This window comes from Corylus avellana, chromosome 7, assembly GCF_965113065.1.
Source record: "Corylus avellana chromosome 7, dhCorAvel1.hap1.2, whole genome shotgun sequence".
Classification (NCBI taxonomy): Eukaryota; Viridiplantae; Streptophyta; class Magnoliopsida; order Fagales; family Betulaceae; genus Corylus; species Corylus avellana.
In genome coordinates, this window is record NC_142496.1 from 26006885 (window position 1) to 26029534 (window position 22650).

At 35.4% G+C, this 22650-nt stretch overlaps 1 protein-coding gene and 2 pseudogenes across 1 annotated transcript; 1 reads left to right on the forward strand and 2 right to left on the reverse strand.

Annotated features, from left to right (window-relative positions):
• Positions 1–1315: 1315 nt before the first annotated feature.
• ACR3 (ACT domain repeat 3) lies at positions 1316–8436 on the reverse strand. Its single transcript, XM_059597160.2, has 8 exons — positions 8241–8436; positions 6454–6638; positions 6150–6195; positions 5530–5644; positions 5066–5133; positions 4058–4678; positions 3055–3159; positions 1316–1825 (listed from the first exon to the last, which is right to left on the reverse strand). The coding sequence occupies exons 2-8, from the start codon at positions 6522–6524 to the stop codon at positions 1514–1516; spliced, it is 1338 nt and encodes a 445-aa protein (XP_059453143.1). The 5' UTR covers positions 6525–6638; positions 8241–8436; the 3' UTR covers positions 1316–1513.
• LOC132183957 (wall-associated receptor kinase 3-like) lies at positions 6872–12089 on the forward strand (annotated as a pseudogene).
• Positions 12090–14021: 1932 nt separating this feature from the next.
• Positions 14022–22551, reverse strand: LOC132183956 (uncharacterized; annotated as a pseudogene).
• Between the last annotated feature and the right edge of the window lie 99 nt (positions 22552–22650).

Consider the following 22650-nt stretch of genomic DNA (forward strand, 5'->3'; position numbering starts at 1 on the left):
CAAATTAAAATTAGGAAAAAATATAAAAAAAGCTCTCCAAATTACCAGCCGTTTTCAATTTAGCCCCCTAATGTTTTAAAAGTGATAAAGTAGTCTCCCAAACTATCAAACTATTGTATTTTAGCTACTCTGTTAGTCAAAATTGTCAATTTGGATGGAAACTACAAAATGATATCGCTTTGTTGGGAGGCTACTTTATCACTTTTTGAACATTAGGGGGCTAAAATAAAAACGGCTGGTAGTTTGAGAGGTTTTTTTTATATTTTTTTCCAAAATTTTTTTTTTCATAAAAGGGCATTGTAGTAACTTATCCCTAACAAAACGACGTCGTTTTACAGTTTTCGTCCAAACTAACGGTTTTGACTAACGGAGTGGTCAAAATGCAATAATTTGGTAATTTGAGAGGCTATTTTATCATTTTTAAAATATTAAGAAACTAAATTAAAAACGATTGATAGTTTAAAAAGTTTTTTTATATTTTTCCCTTAAAATTACCATCTCCTCCAAGTTCCTCATGAATTGTGCCCTGTTTTTCGTCTGGATACGTTCTGTTGATGATCCAAGAGAAGTTGCATGATTTGATGTGATGAAAGTAACCTGAAATTCCTGAATTTGTTCTGTTACACAATAATTGATCATGAGAAGCTTATCCCCTTGGGCGTGTCTATGGCCTATATCTGATCCTTTTAGGCACTCACACTAGTGACTTTGTCGGCTATCGTGTCATTTCCATATTATCTTTGCTTTGCGTACGCATGTTTCTTATATATAAGATGACAGTTATTTGCTTAATAAGTGACAGTTAAATTAGTGTTAATTGTTCTTGTGGGCCCTGTTGCCTGTCACCAGTTTACCAAATTATGTAAACTATCCAAGCCTACACTCCTCCCCCTTTGTGAGGGTGACGTGCCTTATAATTCATAGGTAGGACTTTATCCCCAAAGTTGATGCAACTTGGGATGGATTACTATTACACCTTTGAGGGATAAAATTGGCTTAAAAGTCATACTTTTATTGCATCTAATGGTGGGTGTACATGATACTGCGTTGTTCATCTAAAATTTTAGGAGAAAGTACTTTGCATTTTATTATTCAAAGTTTAAAAAGTGACATTTGACTTCCACAAACTACCAAATTGTGACAAGTTAGCCCCTCCATTAAGTTTTTCCATCTTTTTTGGACCCACACTCCCAAAACTGCTCCCAAGGGGTAAAGTGTTTTAGTCCTCCTAACCTTAATTTGACTGGCTTTAGGGTAAGCGGGATTATTGAATTATTACAAAATAACTAACTCTTAAAAATTAAATACTACAAACTAATAAAACTGAAATAAAATTGCATGGCCTAATAAACTCATTATTCTCCCCTGTTTTACCCAATACAAACATAAACAGAAACACAGAAAGAAAGCAACATAACATTGCAAGCATTCATGTTTATTACAATGATAACACACAGCTTCATTATTCTGTACGCTTCCAATGTGGTTTTTTAGAGTCATATGGACATAGTTTTCAAGCTAAGAAGAACCTTTCCAACAAGTTTCCAAAGAAGAAGCTTGTTTTGGCCTCAGTTGCCTTTGCACTTACTGGGACCTTCTTCACATTAAGCTTGATTCTGTGTCCGATTTCTTTGCGAAGTACTTCAATAGTCTTCATATCCACTGGTTTCCCCGAAGCATCTCTAACGTAGAAAACGTTCACTGCTTGCTCCCCAACTGTTGTCACACCCGCTCGGATGACTGACAACCCATTCTCTCGCAAAATCCTTGTTACTTCCGATAGTAACCCTACTCTATCCTTTGCACACAGCTCTAGGCTTAGACCCTGCATCCATGGTCATCGGTATCTATTATCTAAAGCTGGCAAGAGATTATGTGTTTCTTGTATTTGATTTGATAACATTTATGAAAGAAACAATAATATGGATCCAATGAACAAGATCAGAGTGATTGTTCTATTATTAATTTGCTAGTACTGTTAAAAAAAAAAAAAAAAAGGCCCTTATGTTGCATTTAAGCCCTTTTCCTAAATAAGCTGAATGTTCAAAATCCTCTTCATATACTTTCTTTGTTGAGTAACTGCAATGATTTACTGGGGTTAAATTATTAAGCTTCAATATAAAAGCAGGAGGGTTACATTGAATTTTTAGGCACTTCTTCAGAATATTGCATCCACATAACTAGGATCCCATAGGTTAAAAATTAAGGAAAAAGGAATAAAAACTAGAAAAAAAAAAAAAACTGAGCAAAAACATATTCCTGACATCATAGACTACAGATGTACTGTTACAAAAAAATAGCAACTTTTTCAATGATCTTGAGATATATCTTTGTAAGTTCATATTACTGTTATCTTTCTTATATGTGTCCTGAAAGCAGCTCTATCTGGACTTCATGTTTCAGACAGCTTTCTGATTAAAAAAATCTTAGTCTAGACTTCTGTGTTTTTTACAGTTTGGTCAATTCTGCACTTATGCTTTTCCAGAAATAGAACATTCTGGTAATTTAGTTGAGAACATAGATTAAAATCATTTTACGATCTTTTATTGCGGTTCAGTGGAAAACACATGTATAAGCACGGTTTCACTGTTTATAACCAATCTCGTGTTAATATTTCACTTTACCAGGAAACGATTTCTATAAATAACAAGTGGATTAGGATGGTGTCTAAAACATCTCTCTCAATAATTTTTATGAACTGTAAAATTTCATGGGTGTAGTGGTCTCCTCTCCATTTTAGTAATTCACAAGTCACATGCGCAAAACAGAGTTTGATTGCTGGATATAGATGAAATCACATTGATCATAGGTCTTGATAAGCAATGAACTGAGGCCATAGGTCTATGATGTGACAACTGACTCGAGCAAGAAGAGTAAAAAACACTTGAAATATGAAAAATGTAAGTGCATGATTATCGAACTAATATTATTCCCTTTTTTTTGGCTAACTGCAGAACAATGAAAGAGATCCTATGTTAACCAGAATATGACTTCTATCTGCTCTATGTAAGAAAGAATGGTGAGCACAAAACCTTGGTTTGACTTTTCACATACCTCACTTACTCTTCTTTCAATAGCTGCTTCAAGACATTTGATGACTCTGTCCTCCTCTGCTTCAGTATTGAGTGTGCACCCATCCGCATGACGAATATAATACTCCTACAAATATATGCACGTTAGTCCAGTTACCCTCACCAAACCTCTATGGCATGGAAATATCAGTCGTAAATGTAATCCCTTTCATTTATTTCTTATATCCTTTCCAAAGAGGCAATCCAACTACAATGGCATCAAAATGGGTATTGACTACAAAATGCTCGAGTCGCCAAAGAAACTGATAATAAAGTATGTGGAGAAGTCACTTCCTGAACCCTCAAAGTGGACTTGCGCAAAACATAAGGGCAATTATAATGCTACAAAAGGTAAAGATGGATTCCTTATAAAAATATGTCAAATTTGGTGTCTGGATTTTTTGCACGTGAAAGCTACTTTAGTTCAGTTAGAAATTGTACAATTTACACATGGCTAAGTGCATGATTACGTAACGACTTAAGTAAAGTGTTAGCTACATGACATCTGCACCATTACTCTAAAATGACTAGTTAAATTATAATTCAAGCTCTCTAAAATGACTTATAAAGCCCAGTTTCACTAATAAAGATCAATGTGAAACTTAGCATCCATCTACACTTTTGTAATACACCCACACAATGTGGACAATCCTTCCACCCAATATGAGACAAACTTTTTAGAGTGTCACAGTATCCATCAAAGGATTTCAAAAATAATTTATATATATATAGTGAAGAGTGGTATTAAGGTACTGCTTTTTACTCGTGCCACATAATTAGTTCCGATTATGAGCATCTACACTAACCCAGCAGATATATATGACAAGCAACTTGAAGTCATTTGATGTTATAAATAGTGTTTGTTATGACTCTTATGAGCATCTACATTAACCATGCGAAATATTTGTTTTTAATTGCATTTTACTTGAAAATAAATTTGAAATTAACTTTATTCAATTATTCATCAGAAATCAGTATTCGTGTACCTGTGATGCGTAGGGCGCATCTGATGAAACAGTGGCATGGAAAACAACATATTGCATGTCTGTGAGTGTGCACACAATGTCAAACATCAGTTTTGCACGATCTTTGCACCGGACACTGATCACTGAGTACCCTTTTTCCTCACAACGCTCAACTGTAATTTTTGGTTTGAAACTGGGAGGATAATCAACCTCAGTTATCACTCCACCTCCTTCGTAATCCCTATCAGCAAAAAACATCTGATGGAGCCGTCTATCAATATGGGTGAACCCCATGGAGAAACTTGTGCAGCCCACTTCCTTGTCATCCTCACACACGCATAAGATGTTCTTGAGCTGCTCCTCCATAACAGATAATCTGTTTGGGTCATCCACGGCACGGTTTGTAGTATTATCATTGATGTAAGCAACACATGCTATTCGCCTATTGTGTGTCCACACTTCAGCTGCAACAACATTAAAGTGGAGGTTGGCAAGGACAGCAGAGATCTCTGATAAGAGACCAGGGCGGTCCCTGCCAATGAGCTCAATAGTTGTGTGATCTCCAATGGAGTGCACCCCAACTATTTTTCCTGGCCAAGTCTTCACCCCGTTCTTCTTCGTGTGCCCATTTGGTCCTAGAGCCTGTTGTATCAAAAAAAGTTGAAAAATTTGCAATTGATAAGTGACATGAAGATAATATTTCCATTACTCTGTATGGTGTCAACAGAGTACCCATTTTCTTCAGTTCTTTCAGCTCCCAGAGAGGGAAGGACCTTCCCTTCTTGAAGGTAGTATCATCAATGGACTTCCAATCCTAGTGAAATGTTAGTAACCCTTCGTACTATGCTTTGTAAGTGAATGCTCAAATGGGACCCCAAAAGTGGACATTTTCATCAACCACATGATTATTGCAGTTATTCAAATTATGGTGGATGCCAATAATCCACATGACCAAGTGGTTTAATTGCATACCCCTTACTGACTTTTAAGTGAAACATCAAAGCAGATATGAGAGAAGAAAAGTATTACCTTCTCTATGTAGTCGATGGTTTTGTTATCTGTTATCTTGTGTCCTTGTTGATCCGTGACGTGAAATACTGTCCATTAAAAGAGTTTCAACCGTGTCAACTATTGTTCAATATGTATCTGTGCATCCAGGCACGCAGTGAGAGAGACATAAAAAGGATGCCTTTCTAGGAACTATTTTTAATCCATATGAATGACTAAGTTGTTGGTAGATTTTCCCAGCCTAAAATGGAAAACACATGGTTTTTCTTTTCTGGAAACAAGTGCATTTAGGTACCAACATGCAGGGCCAGATGCAATATCACTTTTAGCAAGGGTCAAAGTTCCTTATTTTTCTTCTTTGTGTCTGGCCAATTTATACTACAGTCTACAGGCGTAGCCAGATAACCAAATTCTACTGTGCTCATACAATACTAAGGAAGAATAGCCCAAGTATATATCAAGCAAAAATTAATTCATATACATACCATCCATGAACCATCCACCATCAGAGGAGATGTGGGCTTTGGTGATGATGAGGTCAAGATCTGTCAGGATTTGCACAACTTCCAACAGAATTCCTGGTTTGTTAACACTGTCAACCTACACATCACATTCCATAACCTCTACATGATATTTAGGAGATAAGTGCAAAGAAGAAAATCTAGGGATATGATATTGTGCAGATGCTGTATGTTGTGCATGTGGTAAACTAGCTCAGATGATTCTTTTGGCCTTGGGTAATTTGGAGTCCTTTTATTTCACTTTGGTTAAAATTTGCCTCTATAATTTTCAGCTGTAATTAGAAATTCAAATTTTCTAAAACAATTTTTACTCGAGGAAGACATAGGCAAGTTGTTGCAACATAAGTGGGGTTAAGCATGATCCACCTGTCATATGAACTAACTTGGGCTGGAATTTTGTAGATGCGTTTGTGATGCTTAGGTTGACAAATTTCAAACTCAACCTAAAAAGAGGAAATTAAAGTAACTTCATCTTTTTATATTATTTCTATGTGAAAATGGCGAAACTGTAATTAGAAACGTTGAAACCCTTTCTCTCATGCCACATGGAATGAAGCATAACAATTAAATGTATCAGAATTTACCTTGATTAGAGTATAGTCGCGGCAACTAATGTTGTCTACAGACACCCTGCAAGCAGAAAAGAGTTACATCATGGAAACAATTCAATGGCGCCAGCAACTAATGTTGGGGAATTCATCATATGATGTCAATAGGTACTATTGGAATCCATAAAATCAGAAAATAAAACAGGCCGTGACTAGCCAGCTTCTAATTTATTTCATCATGATCATGTTGTTATTGTGATTGGACTACTGAGATTACCTAACATGCTATCTTACTTGAGAACTATTTTTCTTACAAGGGACATAGGAGATAAAAGAGTACCTTGGAGGATTGATTCTGGTGCTCATGTTCTCGTATTCAGGATCAAAGTATGGCCAACAAACTTTTGCCATTGAGTTCAAGCCTTCTGCAATCAAGCTTATGTCTCTTTTCCTATGTCACAGAGGGATTAACACTAGCCTGTTTGCTGGTACGATTCACCAATGTTGCAAGCACTGATTTTCCACCTGTTATTGATCACTTTCTTAGCGAACCCACATGGCATATTAAAATTAGCATAGACCAACATTTTAGAAAGAAACCATGAGGGAGACTCGTATACAAGTCCCCCCCCCCCCCCCCCCCCCCCCCATCATGCCTAAAGTCTAGATCCTGATTTGGGAGAAACAGAAACAAAAAAGAGAGCTTCACTAGAGTTTGGAGATAAGCTAAAATCTTTTCAGCATAGGCTCTTTCATCTATGTATCAGCAGCGGAAACTAACTGAGTCAAACAAGAGTAAGTTAATATATATATTAAGACACCACTTCTGGCCCAAAAGTCTAAGCTAATAAGCTTTGGTCCACTTAAAAATATTAACCATTTTTTTTTTCCTTATATTTTCTCAGTTATACAAAACAAAGAGGAAAAACAAAGATGAAAAAAAGGAGAGAGAGGGTAAACTCTTGGTTTAATTACATGAGTAAGATACTGCATAAAGAAATCTGAATTTTTGTGAAAAAGTTTTTATTGCTTCCTGGGTTGAAAGTTCTTAAAGTGAAAAAGAAGCAAATAGTAAATAGGGTTTAAGTGCGATGGACCACACCATAATATTAAAACCCAGGGAAAAGAAACGTGGAACATGCCAATAGGCAATATGCGTGAATGAGATTGCAAAACTTGGAATTTTTTTTGGGCGAAGAGAAGAAATGGAGGGTTGGGGTTTTTTTGAGGATAAACAATAATGGGTATTCTTTCAACTTTGCTTTACAAATTTGACAAAATAGAAACTGTAACTTGACATGATTGATTGTGGAGATAAGATTTTGTAAAATATTTATAAAAGAAAGATCCTTTTTTTATTTTTTTCTATAAGAATAACATTGAAATCAGACCCATTTGCAACAACAGGTCAATTGTAGGTGAGTGTGACGCAACAAACCGTTGTGTATATAACTAACGACAGAACAGACAGACAGCTTCATAAGGTGACATAAATAAAGCTATTGATTCTAACAATGGTGACCAATCATCACAGGAGGTCAAACCAAAGATCACGACCGTTGATTTCCATCTCATGATTGTAGCCAATCTATTTCAATTCAAGCATCAGTCGGCCATATCATTATCACGGAAGCTCCACCAATTGGAAGAGGTCGTGCTTGCAGTACTGTTGGCGAGGATTTCGGATAGAATATGTGTGTTGATTCTTTGATTACGGTCATGAAATTTTGTTTCTCTACGGAGGTTGAGACTGAAACTCTAAGCAGCTTGCAAAGTGAAAACACAATAAACAACAAAAACATGGAAATTTGATTCCTCTACATTTTCACGCAATTCAAGAGACTCTGACCGGCTGACATCATCGGAGAAAAGAAAAAATAGAAGTGGATTGATTTCTTAAATTCAAAGAAATTAAATTAAATTTCCAATTGAAGCTATTAATAACATGCAGAGATAGAGAAGGAATAAAATGCAGTTTAATAATTATGGTATATTTAATTAGAAGCTCATGCAGAAAAGAAATCCAATCCTAGGAGATACACAGAAAGAAAGCACAGAATTTGGCAGACACGTTGAACAGAGGATCACAGCGGAGAACGAAAGAAAGAAGAGAAGAGAGACAGTTACCTCGGAAATTGAACGCTGTTGGAATCCTCAAACGGAGCATAGAGAGAAGAGAAGCGGTGTGTCCATCAGAAAGACAAGAACACCACCAGTTTCTCTCTCTCTCTATCGCTCCTCCAACGCACGCACGCACGCACGCACTACAAACCAGTGCCCGCTCAGTCTCTCTGTCTCTCTAAAAGAAATGGAATCGTACACTTGGGCATGGCGTGGCGGATGTCTTTACAAATAATTAGACGTGATTAAAGATTTAAGAGAAGACAAATTGGGGTTTATTTATAAATGAGGAAAATGAAGCGGCGACCAAACACCTCCCTATCAACGTGTTGGTGTAGGATAATAGCCTAGTCCCACACTCCTTGGGCGCGTGCTCACACGCCCTATTTCTGACCCCGGGTGCCCGACAGCACATGGATAAGGTTGTCAAAATTTAAAATTGGTGTATTTATTTATTTATTTTTTAAAAATGTGTTAATATTGACTTAATAAATGTGATTAAATACATTAACTTTAAATCATGACAATTAAATAAATAAATAAATATTGTTAATTTTATTTCGAATTGAGATAATTCTATTTCTCAAGACATACTAATGCAATAAAGAGTTGTGAACGAAAATGTTGTAAGCGGAGATGGGCTTTTTAAAATTTTGATTTAAATTTAAAGGGGAAACTTCACTTACCCGCTTTATACTTTCGCGTTTTTTGCAGACATTTTTCCATTGTTCAAAACCTCTCACTTTGGTGTATCAAACTTTTGTTTCCTTTCAAATACTCCCTACCGTTAGCTTTTGTAGTTAAAAAGACCTATCTACCCCTAAATTTTTTTTAAAAAAAATTAGTTTTTAATAAAAAATAAGGGCACGATTGTAATTTTCCACACTTTCCATTAGGATTTAATAGAAAATCATAACGGAAGGGGCAAAGTGAAAGGAAACGAAAGTTGGATACATCAAAGTGAAAGGTTTTGAACAATGGGGGGTGTCTGCAAAAAGCACGAAAGTATAAGGGAGTAAGTGAAGTTTCCCCAAATTTAAACTAATTAAATTATTTTATTTTAATTAAGTATTTTTAATTTGAAGAAGCAGATGTTAGTTTAGATTAAGAATAGATAAACCAATGCAAATTTTTTTTAGTAAATTCAATACAAATTTAAAATAGAAATGGAGAATAGATAAGCTAATGCCTGTGGCCTTATGTTAGAAGGAGCTTTTGGGACAAAATTAAGATTTCAATGCATAAAAATCTATAAGATAAAGTGATTAGTAAAGATTCTTGATAATTTTATTTTATCATTTTATAAACAATGAATCCTAAAAAGATTCAGTCCACTCTGAATCGTTACATCAAAGTCTTATCTAGACAACGAGACCTCTTTGAACAGTGCTGGTAATCGCGCGTGAGATTGGCCGCTATCAGTTGTATAGCCTGGCACATTGCTGGCAGTGATGGTCTTTTTCGATCTTTTCCACGTAAAGGACGAAAGAAGAGAAATTGTGACTAGTAGTTGACTCTTCGAAAAATTACATTTTAGCCCTATAAAGTTTGAGACAATTTTTAATTTAACCACCAATATTTTAATTTTTGCAATACACCTCCCAAACTTGCAGAAATTTAACTCGACCAATGTCATCTCAAAATTTCTATATTGCCCTTAATTTTTTTTTTAAGTAAAAAAAAAAAGAAAAAAATTTGGGGATGCAAAAATGGCCAAATGTAGTCACCCAGAATTTTTTTTTTAATTTTTTTTTATAAAAAATTAAAAAAAATTAGGAGCAATATAAAAATTTTGGGATGACACTGGTCTAATTAAAAAAAATTTGTAAGTTTGGAAAGATGCATTGCAAAAATTAAAACATTGGAAGGTCGAATTGAAAATTTCCCCAAACTTTGGGGAGATAAAGTGTACTTTTTCCTAGCTAGACTCTTTGATAATTTTTTTTTACAAGTTCTCGCTAAAATGTAGAAATATAAACAAAAGATACAAGATTAAAGTGGTTTAGTAATTTGCTTAGATCCACACACTAAAGCCATATAAGCTACATCTTATTTTATTAAATGATTGAATACAAAGAATGCTTTCTTATTTATAAAGAGGAGATTAGGAATGAACCTTTTATCTTAACAATGTGGGACTAGAGGAGGACATTTTATATAAGCCAACGGCCAAAACCCTTCCTCACTTAAGCAATGTGGAACAACCCACATATGCTCTCTAACATTCACTCTCAAACTCAAGGTGAACTTGTGAAATTTTGAGTTTGCTTCTTGATTGGCGACGAAGGTCGAGATGGTGGCTAGTTGGAGTCGATGGTGACCGAGGGAGGTGGTTGATGGCGCTGGAATAGAAAGCATTGGCGGCTCTTGAACATGAGCTTTCGGCTACTATGGCTGAGATTCAAACATCGGCAACTTTAGGCCGTGGGCCTTACATGGAAGCTTACTATGGGCTAAAATGGGCTTGGGTTTTAACAATACTACAAAGCCGAACATAAATGATCCAACTATGGGCCAAATAGAAGAGCTAACTATGGGCTGAAATATATGGGCCTGGGTTTTTAAACAATATCACAAATGCCAAAATATAAATAATGGGCCAACAAAGTTCCAAGAAAAATAAACTAGGTCGATCAAAGGGCCAAAATAATATGAGCAACTTGGGCCTCTTTTGTGGGTATCTTGAGCCTTTTTGAATTAGTGATCAGAGAAAGATTGAGCAATTCATAAATGAGGTGATTGTGCTTACCCAAATTAACCATAAGAATGTGGTTAGGCTACTAGGTTGTTGTCTAGAAATAGAAGTGTCCTTACGAGTTTATGAATTCATCACAAACGGGACTCTTTCTAACCACATTCATAATAAAAGCCCATCATCCTCCTTCTCATGGGAAAAGAGTATGAAGATAGCAGTAGAAACTGCAGGAGCACTTGCATACTTGCACTCAGAGACAGATTTTGGGGGGGACCGGTAGTGGCCCTGGTCCCCCCAAAAAAAAAAAAATTAAAGCAAAAAAATAATAATTTAAGGTATTTTTTGTCAATTGGTCATTCCCCAAATTTTTTTTGGCCCTGCGTCCCCCCATATTCAAAGCTGGCTCCATCCCTACTTGCACTCTTCGACTTCTATGCCAATTATACATAGGGATGTGAAAACTACAAATATACTTTTAGATGATAACTACATGGCAAAAGTGTCCGACTTTGGAGCTTCAAGGCTGGTACCTCTTGATCAAACACAATTAACTACTTTAGTGCAAGGAACTTTTGGGTACTTGGATCTAGAATACTTTCATACCAGCCAACTAACAACCAAAACAAAAAAAAAAAAAAAAACAAAAACAAAAACGAAAACAAAACCAAAACCAAAAACAAAAAAAGAAAGAAAGAAGACCGATGTCTATAGCTTTGGTCTTGTTGTGGCAGATCTATTAAAAGGAAAGAAGGCAACTTTCTTTTAATAGGCCCAAAAATGATAGAAATCTAGTAATGTACTTTGTTTATGCTATAAAAGAGGATTGCCTAGTTCAAATTCTTGAGGATCACATTGTGAATAAGGGTAATATTCAAGAACTAAAGGAAGTTGCTAATCTTGCAAAAAGGTGCTTAAGGGTAAAAGGGGAAGATAGGCCTTCTATGAAGGAAGTGGCAATGGAGTTGGAGGGACTGAGAATTATGGGGAAGCATTCATGGGGAAAGACAGATCTCTACATAGAAGAGACCGAGTACTTGCTCGATGGCCCTACTCATTCTTTCAGCATTGATGTTGGCATTGGTTGTTCTTCTACCAGTACGACAATTGGGTATGATAGCATGACGAACCAGGTCCTGAAACCAGTGGATGATGGCAGATGATTAGTAAGTCCACGGTTCTATTGATGAAATCAATAATTGATATATCAGTTTTTTACCCATTGGAAGTTAGACTAGATGATGAAACTGAGGTGAAATTGAACTTTTTGTGTGCCTATTATTTTTGAAACATGTTGCATGTGGACTATAACATACTGTTCAGATTCCCCCTCTCTTTAATATATATATATATATATATATATGGCTTTGATTTATGTGTAAGGTTTTATATGGCTTTAATACGTCATGCCATTGCCTACTGCTTAAGGCTTACAAAGATTTGAATCATTGATCCAATGTAGTACGTGAAATGTGATGTCAGTTTGTACTTAATTGCATGGGTGAGAGGGAGAATAGAGAAGAGAAAATGCTTCCAAAAAATTTGGAGAGAACGGCCCGTCTTACCAAGTTACGAGCGTGAAAGTTAGTGCTTCTGTGAACCTTAGATGCCGACCGGCTATAAAGCTTAGCTAGCAAGCTAAGGATATCTAAAATTAAGGAGGATATCTTCCAATCGGTGGTGAGATGATCGTGTCGGAGAAACAGGGCACAACTGGCAATGAGTTGCCTTTTAGAATAACGTTGTCTAACTTGAACTCACAGGATGAGTTAACTGCAAGTGAGGCTGTGGAAGCTTTCACAAACATTTGATTCACAAGGAGGGAAGATATTTGTCCTTGCAAAGAGGATGGAGCCATCAAAAAATGAACCCACGGCAGCCATAGCAGAGGATGGAGCCAGCATATCGGCTTTGTCACTGTCAAAACGTGACATGTATTGGTAGTGGGAGAGAAGGGAAAAGCTAATCCAACACTTAAAACAGCTCATTGCTCTAAACCCACAAAGTCTTTAGTCCATCACAATTTCATGTACTTCATGCTTGCTCTTATTGTATGGAGTAACCTAAAACCCTAATAATTCTCCCATAGATTCCATGTTGTGGTGGGCACTATTGTTTGGTCCAACTTAAAGATGCCTATATGACACTGGCTTATGAATCCATTTCCTAATCAAATCACGGAATGTTCTGATTGGAACAGTATTCCCGTTCGCATTATCTTATGTGTTAAAGTATTTTAACTAAATGATAAAAGTCATTTTTTCCTATTAACTTAAACTTTTAAAATAAATGTTGATTATCTAACGCTAACAAAATAGTTGCCATGGCTATAAAAGTTTTGCTTCTGTCCCAATGTCCCATTATTAACATCATTCCACTTCTTAAAGTCACATCTTATTGTGCTTTAGAAGATTTCAGATTAGACTTACCATACAGAAAAAGGACCTCAAATGACAACTATTATCAAATTTTAATGCATTCTACTAATGCTATTGAAATTTGAAGAATATATGTAATCATTTTAGTGAATTTCGTAGGTTTAAATGGTGTTAATTTCTTGTATGATCTAACTGAATGATGAATCTAGTAATGCAATGCAACTATTGAAAGTCATAGACAGCATATAATTAGATTGTGTATTGGTGGCTAAATGAGCTTTTCATATGGGATTACTCCAAATAAGGGGGGAAGATGCTGATTTCAGATCCTCCTGTTAGATTAAAAGGACATTTATTCTTCTTTTTAGGATGAATAAACAGTTTATAGAAACGAAAAATAAAAAATTCAAAGGGGAGACCAGCCACAAGGCTCCCAAAATTAAGCAGCAAACAAGAAAGAAAACTAAACTAACTAGCACACCAAAGAGCTGCATAAAACAGAGAAACTTACCTTTGTCCAACCCATGCTTTTGCTATATTCAATGTTCAAATCTATATAAGCAGTGTCGGTCTCCTTTGTCCAAAACCAGGAGAAACCAAGACAGTGATCCATAAAAACAAGAAAAATAGAAACGGATAAAAAGCCAAGAGCACCAATAAGAAAAACAGAAAAAGCAATGCCATCTATAACATGAAAATAAAGTTTCATCATCTTCTTCACTTTGTATATTGAGGTACAAACTGCTCTCTCAATTGCTGGAAATGATCATTTCCCACATCAAGAAGGCGTACAACCTGCGGTAAGAATCTATCAGAATGTAAAAGCAACAGAAAGAGAAACAAAAACAGTAATTAAACATTTTTAGTTCAAGACATAAGTGTATCTTGCACAGAAAAGAAACCCCATTGCTGGCATACTTTTCTCAATCTTTTTACTGCTCTGGTTATGTAAATCCAGCATATAAATGATGGGTATTTGTTTATTGGTTCCCCCAACTCCCCCATTTTTTTCTTTTTTAAATTCTGGGTTTTGAATTCAAAGAGTTTGAGTGAATAATATAGGAAATAGTATTGAGCAGGAGTGACTACTATGTTTTTCTTCTACTATGTTTATCAATAATATTCAAAGTGTCATACGACTCTTCAAGACGACTATCTATGAGCTCGTGTAGTGCAAGCCTTTGAATCGATCAGTGGTTCCGCCTAAAATTGTTATAGAACATATAAAGATTATTAAGAATGGAAGAAAGAAAATAAGGTCCCTGTTTGGAAAAGTTTTGCAAAATTCTTCACTTTTTTGAAACTACGTCTTTTCAAAATTCAAAACTGAAAACAATTTTTTTCGCATAATTTTACCAAATGGACCCATGTTTTTTGATCAAGTAGAATGTAAATGAAATCTCTAATTTCGTTTTCTAACATACCCATTGTCGCAGAGGTTGTTGTTGCTCTTCTTTATCTACATTGAATGCCTTGCGTCCTGATATCAGTTGTAACAGAACAATGCCAAATGAATAGACATCTGTTCGAACAGAAACAATACCATCCTCTGCATACTCTTGAGCAAGGTAGCTGCATGAACCAAAAACCTACTTGTGATTGTTTGTATAGAAAAATTAGGGATAAGAATTTCATAATTTTTAGTCCTGCAAAATAGTGGAAAGCTTATACAAGTCCTCACCCTAATGTGCCAAGTATCCGTGTATATACAGGATCATCGCTTGTTTTCCATTTGGCAAGGCCAAAGTCAGCTAGCTGTTTATAAAATAAAAGAAATCATTCCATCAACTACAATGATCCTATATTGAGAGGTAGAGAAAGAGAAAGAGGTGAAGAAGATATAGAACCAAGAAACTGCATGAAGCTTGAAACCAAAAGGAGGCAACATGCATGTGTTATAGGAAGTTCTTATTTATTTACGACACTGGCTCTAATGACCAACTTCTTGGGGAACCCATTTGATTGAGATGAAATGAGATAGAAAATTAATTTTATGATTTCGACCCAATTTCCCCAAAAGGAAACAAGTCTGGATAAGATCGAGGATAAAGCATATTAATTTACCATGGGAACAAATTCGTGTGTGAGCAGTATATTGCTTGGTCGCAAGTCCCTGTGAATTATAGGACCTCCACGGCATTCTTCATGAAGAAAACGCAATCCTTTTGCAATTCCGATGGCAATAGCAAATCTATGGTGCCACTCAAGAACACTTGCTTGTTTATCTATGAAGGAAAATATATATAGTAACAATAATAAAAAGCCAATTCAATATTTATATTGATATGTATTCAGCTAATTAAGGAAGCTAGCCCAATATATAGCTACTTACCGAACGAGTACCAATCAAGAGACATATTGGAGATATACTCGTACACCAAAATAATTTGGTTTTCCTTGCAACAATAACCCAACAGCATCACAATGTTCTTATGCCGTGCAAAATTTAAGACATATACCTCGGAATGAAACTCAGCAAACCCTTGTTGACTTTCTTCTTTACGTACCTTTGCTGCAACGAGCTGTCCATCTTTAAGTTTACCCTTATATACACGTCCATATCCACCTTCTCCTAATAAGTTCTCCTTTGAAAAATCATTTGTTGCAAGCTGTATCTGAGAGAAATTAAATCTCATAGAATCCTTGAGATACAAGTCAGTCCTTGTCCCACAAGCAGCACAGGGAATAGGTGCCTCCAAGTATCCCTGTTGGAAGACATGTTTATGTTGCTTTTGGACAATTTGAGAAGCACTGGTATATCTATTTTCTCCATGGGTGTGCATACCTGGAATTCAGAAACATACTCTTTATTTAGCAATGCAACTGGTCCAAGAATAGGAGCATGCAGTGACATCTCTTTCTCCATGAATTAAATACTATCAAATTTAAATCAATAGTAACTTTAATTTGTAGGATTTACTATTGACTTATGTAAGGTTCACATAAGTCCACAAATCTAATAATTGATTTGTAAGATGAGATGAGCTAAATATAGAGAAAATATTAACCCTTAGCATTTCTCTTATGCATATATTCATACAAAAATATGAATGGCTCTCTACCTGATTCTTTTTGTTTATAGGAAGGCGGAAAATCCTGTGAGAATTTATTCTCTTGTGACCTGTATGAAGATGAACCCATCAAGTTGCTCTTAAACATTATAGAGCTTTCCTGATAACTGTGGGGTAAGGGGTTGTAGCTTCTGCAGGAGATAACGGACTGGTCCGAGTTTTCGCTACTTTGATCATTTGATAGTAGAACAGACTTGGACAGGGAATAGAACAGCTTGTGTTCTATATCATCTGTATCACTTGTACTATGAGGTCTCAAAACATCCACAGAAAAGCTATCTTGTATTGACGCAATCTTGCAAGATATCTGCTTAAGGTAAAACCTTAAATCCCGTCTAAGGTGCCTGTTAATGTTAGTGAGTTAGTATTGAAGCCAATGGACATACAAAAAGAGTGAACAGAAATAGTGTAGTTTTGATTAATTACTGTGTTGTAAGGTATATGATTGATTGTGAAATGGAAAGTTATAATATTTATTTTCAGCACCAACGAATTTAGATTTAACTTTGTTTCAATGAGTTAAATATGTCAAGGACTCGGAAACCGAGATAATTGAATTGATGCCAATAACTATATGTGCTAAATTATGAAACTTCAATATCAAGAATTAGTGCTTTAACTATGATAACTATGGAGCAGAAATATTTTCATAATAACCTTTTCCATAAAGGGATGAATACTCAGAAGGTTAGCTTGTTATAAACTTGATGAGACTTGTTATTCCATTTCCAAACAGTATAAACATTTGGCATAATGATGGTTAATTAACATTGTATCGCGCTTGAATGTCTATGAAGATCTTCATTTAGGTCTTGATGATCCCTATTCTTGTTATATCTTCTATCCTGAATGTGCACAGCCCCATTTTGGTGCAGGATCTATTAGGCAGCCTCCACCGGCCCAGTGGCGGATTTACACAGGGGCACCCTGGGGGCAGGCGCCCCTGGTAAATTTTTTTTTTAAAAAAATTTATTAAGCATTTTCATTCAAAATTTTATGGGTGCCCCTGGTAAAAAAAAATTACCAGGGGCACCCTTAGCCTTCTATTGGTCCTTAAATGGCCATTATGTAAAGAAATGAGACTATTTTTTATTAAAGAGAGAGAGAATAAAGTTATATTTTATTAGTGGAGAGAGAATAGATAATAGTTTATTATTAAAAAAAGATAGCAGGTGAATTTTTTAGTGTTTCTAGTCATAGTTTATAGATAAATGTGATTTTTTTTTTTTTTTTTTTGGCTAAATTTAGATTCTAGTCTCTTTTATGTGGGCTTAAACTCTAATATAATTTATGTTTTGAGATTTGAGGCTTTTCTAAAAGAAATAGCCGTATGCTAATAGCCCACTAAAAGTACTCATTTTTCTTAGACACTAGTAGTCATTTAATTGTGCTTAGTTTATTTCGTAAGTAGTTTAAATTATTATGTGTTTGTGATGTCGTTAGATGAAGATTTTTAATAGTTACTTTGATTTTTTTTTTTTTTGGGTAATTTGATGAGTTTGATTTGATTTGTGATACATATATTATGATATAATTTATTTTTTGATTGTATTTACCGTATTATAAAAAATATATATAATACATAAAGAGAAGAAAAAAAAATTAATTTTTTATGCCCCTGGTAACTTCTATTCCTAGATCCGCCACTGCACCGGCCGTTAGTGCATGCATGGGACAGTTGATTTATATATTGTTGGTTCACTTGCTAATAGCATAAATTTTTGCGACTGCTTGTTCAACAACACTAGAAGCTTGAGTAACTACTACATGCACATGTACATGTATAAACATATATACGCATTTTAATAGGTGTATTTTTGTATGTACATTCATACACAATAATACAAAAACTAGTATCTGGCTGTTGGCTGGCGTGTGTCAAAGTGTCATTTTCAACTATTTTATTTTGAATTGTCTGCTGCCATAGTTTTACTGCACAAAATAACCTGCTTAATGGGAAAGCCAACACCACTTACTATACCACACACCACTTATTTTATTTTGAATTGTCTGTTGCCTGTTGGACACACACTGCTTCATCTTTCTCTCTTGAACTCGGCACACAACACCACTTACTCTACCACTCACATTAGAAAACACACTGTATCACAAGGAGAGGCGACGTCCTCTTCTTATAGTGAAAGTCAGTTTATACAGCCACTCATCAACCAGTGAAATGGGTGGCAGCTAGAATGATCTAAGGCACCAGTGAGGAGACATGCGAAAGTGGGAGAGAAGATGATAGGAGGAGGAAACAGTGCGGCGGAAGGATCTAGAGAAAGAGGTGCAACATAGAAAGGAAAGAAAACCGATTGGAGGAGAAGGGTGGTGCTGTACTGCGGCTGAAAGTAGAAAGGCAGTGGAGAAGAATGAAGAATCTTCAAAAGAGTGAGAGAGGCGGTGCAGCCACTATTCAACAAAAGTTGCAGAACCCCAAATTTAGTGGCCGGAGCTGGAGATTTAACCTTTCTTATCACAACAATCTCTTGCGCACTCTCTCTCTCTCTCTTCTCCTCCCCCCACCGCCCCCCCCCCCCCCCCCCCCCCCCCAGATGATGATAAATCAACAGCCATCTACAGTTTACTGAATATTTCTGCAACATATATACTTTTCTCTGCTTACTGTATAGTGTATGCATATCCTGCATTGATAAGCAAAGCAAATTCCAATGAAACCATCAAAACAAAGCAAGTGTATAATGTGCATAAAGAGCTAAAACACTAAATCAGAAGTTAGGCATCTACACCGAATGTAATGGACCAAATCATTAAAAATGTCATAAAAATTAAAATTAAAAAAAAGAAAAAGAAAAAGAAATTGTAGTTATTCGTCAAGGCAGCCAAATGAATAAGGTCCATTTATACAGCCTAGAGAAAGAGTCGCATTATTTAGACATTAGTATAGAGGACTTTAGATAGAACCACGTTCAAGATATTTGGAAGAAAAGCCACTTAGGAGTTTTCAATATTGATGTCTCCATCAAATTCTGAGCAGTTCTGATACTTCAAAATTTTCTTTGGGAAGGACTATCACCTTGTTTGTATCTAAGTTTAAGGATATCCATCAGACATTGTAGGGATGACATAATGATATGCAAAACTCAACTTAAACTATCCCAATTTTTCTACATCACAAACTAGAAAGCAAAGCATAAATCTTGGTACCATCCTACATCATTTAAGGCTTTTAAAACAGATTGCCCTTTTTTCATTGAAAAATTAAAAGAGAAACAATATACACTATGAAGATCCACTCTGGAATAGTATATATATGAAACTGAAAATTCAACTACTTCAAAGATCATTAATGCAGAAGCAAATTGGGCTGAAGGATGAAAGAAAAAATTTAGCAAAGGAATACTCCACAAAAACCAATTCTCAAGGACTATCTATTATGTAAGTGAAATCAGACCTTTCAAGTATTACCCAACTTGCTTTACAGGTTGCTACGTCTTGTACAATAACCTGCTTAATGGGAAAGCCAGCAGTAATTTGGACTTCAATGCTGACCTGAACATCAAATGAAAATAGTAAGATGAAGAAAAGGGCAAAAAATAAAGGAGAGAAAACAATATCGTTACTCGAGAGAACTCGGTCACATAGTGAAAATAGGTTTAGGTACACAAACACTTTCAGTTGCAAAGTTTATATATCAATTGTTACAACCCAGAAAGAAGCTAAACGCATTAAAGGCTTCAAAGCTTCCATTTTTTTTTCCCTCAGTTTCCTCCTATGTGATTGGATCTCTTGATTAAGGATATCTGAATCAACATGTTCTAAAAATATCAACGAGGGATTTCAAGCAAATAAGTCCAAAATCAATAGGATTTTCAGGGCCTTTCTTTGAGAGAGATTAATTTGAGTATTTCTTCTCCAAATAAATTTTTCTTTCTTTCTGATGAATACATACTAGAAATTTGATGAAATGAAAAGTTATCTGTAGTAATAAATCTAGTTTTGAAATATTGATCCAAGTATAATTTGTCACATAAAAAAGCAATGTTAGAATAGGTAGAAAATTCGAAGCCATTGCATACTTCTTTTGACGACATGGATTTCGAATATTATATGACTTTGACAATATCTGAGCTAGCTAGCTCGGCCACACTACCAGCTACTGCCTACCCAGGAAAAAAAAAAAATTTGACACAAGGTACGTACTATGAATTGTGCAATGCTTTTACAACATATATAGCTAAATTGCCTTCCACCCCTTCCCATGTATCTATGACCACTATTGGAGCACAAAAGAAAAAGAGCATTCTCATCAATCTCTTTAAAAAAATTTTAAATTTAACTTTGAAAGTGTACTTTTTTTTTTATTTAACTAACCACTTTTTAAAACTAGCTACCAAATATCAAGCTCCCTAAATATTTCTTCACTTTAACTAAATATTATTTTTTATTAATAAATGTAATTTCCTTGAAACTCACTCACTTTGATTCCATGTGAGATAGTTACCAAAATGCCACCCCAACAACGAAAATAATATGAAAAAATAAATAGCTTTTGCTTTTGGTGTCCAAATGTTAAATTTAACTTTGGATAAAGAGGTTGATAAATGATTTTTTTGTGGATTTTGTTAAAATTTTAGAAAATGTTAAAAATATGAAGAGCTTGATGGGGATACTTTTACTTTAAGAAAATGAAAAGAAAGAAAGAAAGAAAGTTAATTCATCTTGTTAAGTTAATTCATCTTGTTAATTCCTCTGATCTCTTGACTGACCAAGGCTTTCCTAACAGTTATGTACAAAAACAATTAAATGGAATTACAAAGAGATGTATTCGAAATCAAGAGGTTTCTGGCTGGAACGTTAACCTTTTTCTAATGTATTATTGTTTCACAACCCCACCCCCCACCCCCCCCACCAATTCTCTTCCTAATATATATATTGATTTGTTTCTCCTAATTTACACTCAAAATATCCATACCGTCAAAAATTATTGCAGTGAAGAGCACTTATTTATTTATTTTGCATGAACTTAATGCGAAATGATGTCAAAATCCTAAAATTATAAGGTATGTTCCTTGTGTTCAATAGATGCAATAACACATTTAAGAAAGAGTCTGGTAATTAAACATATGACAGATTGTAGGTTCAAAGGTTCAACCCACTAAGTCTGTAAGGTATAAAAGTCTACAATGTGAACATTAATCTCTGTATGCAATGGAGAAGCCATTGAATAATCATACCAACGCATACATTTTTGGACTTCAATCAAAATGATATGAAGCTTAGCACCTGATATAGACAAGAAAATCTATTGCCATGTCAGCCAGGGTGGAAGTAATATCAAGTTTAGAGTGTATGGTATCATTCCGAGTTTAGAGTATCATAAATATGCCAACCTAATTAAGCAACTTATTGCACCCAGGGGGCGGGGGATTAATTTACGCAAAATTTTTAAAGGTAAGTCCCCATTAAGAGCAGTCAGTCCTAAAATAATAAATTTATTAAAGTATTGTGATTGCAATATTCATAGTTACGCATCTTCTTTCGATATAGAGAATAATAAGATATTTATATGAATTATTTACAACATATATTATTATTACCCCTTGATCGTCATACTTCTCCGATCAGCACTTTTCTGGAGCATATTTACGTACAAATCAACTTTCTTTGAAACGTCCTCCTCCATTGCACGAATACTCGTTCCAGTCAAAGACTCAGGGCATGCTCTGAGTTGGTAACCCACTATTCCAAGCCAAAAAAAAAAAAAAAAAAAAAGAGATGTGAATCAACTATTACTAATTATTGTGTTTCTGCCAACTTCTCAGTAGACACTACAACAAAGCTAGAAACGTAGAGATCAACAAATTATTATCCCAAAACAAATATGTTTTTACTAATAAAAACCATTATAACAGATGATTTTGTAATATGCAACAGAAAGTTTCACTCTAGCGTGGAGTTTCTCTTCTTCACGTTAGTAGTGACTGTGAATAATGTAAGCAACAGAAAAACAAAAAGTTCGATTCCAGAGACACAATCCATCGAACACTTACAGGGGTGCAGGACCTTATGGAGGACTCCTAGCATGAGAAGCGTGTCGCCTCCACGAAGAATGCCACCAGCCAGTTTGACGCCTTCAATGGCGAGATTAAGCTCATCTTGGCTGTAATCCCTGGTGGCATCGAATGCGATGATGGAGTAGGGCTCTCCATGGCCATTGTTTCCTAGCAAAACCCACGAGTAATGCGCCTTGTAGAGCAAGCTAGCTATAGCTCGTTCGCTTATTCTGATGATGATCAATGTGGAGCCTATAGAAT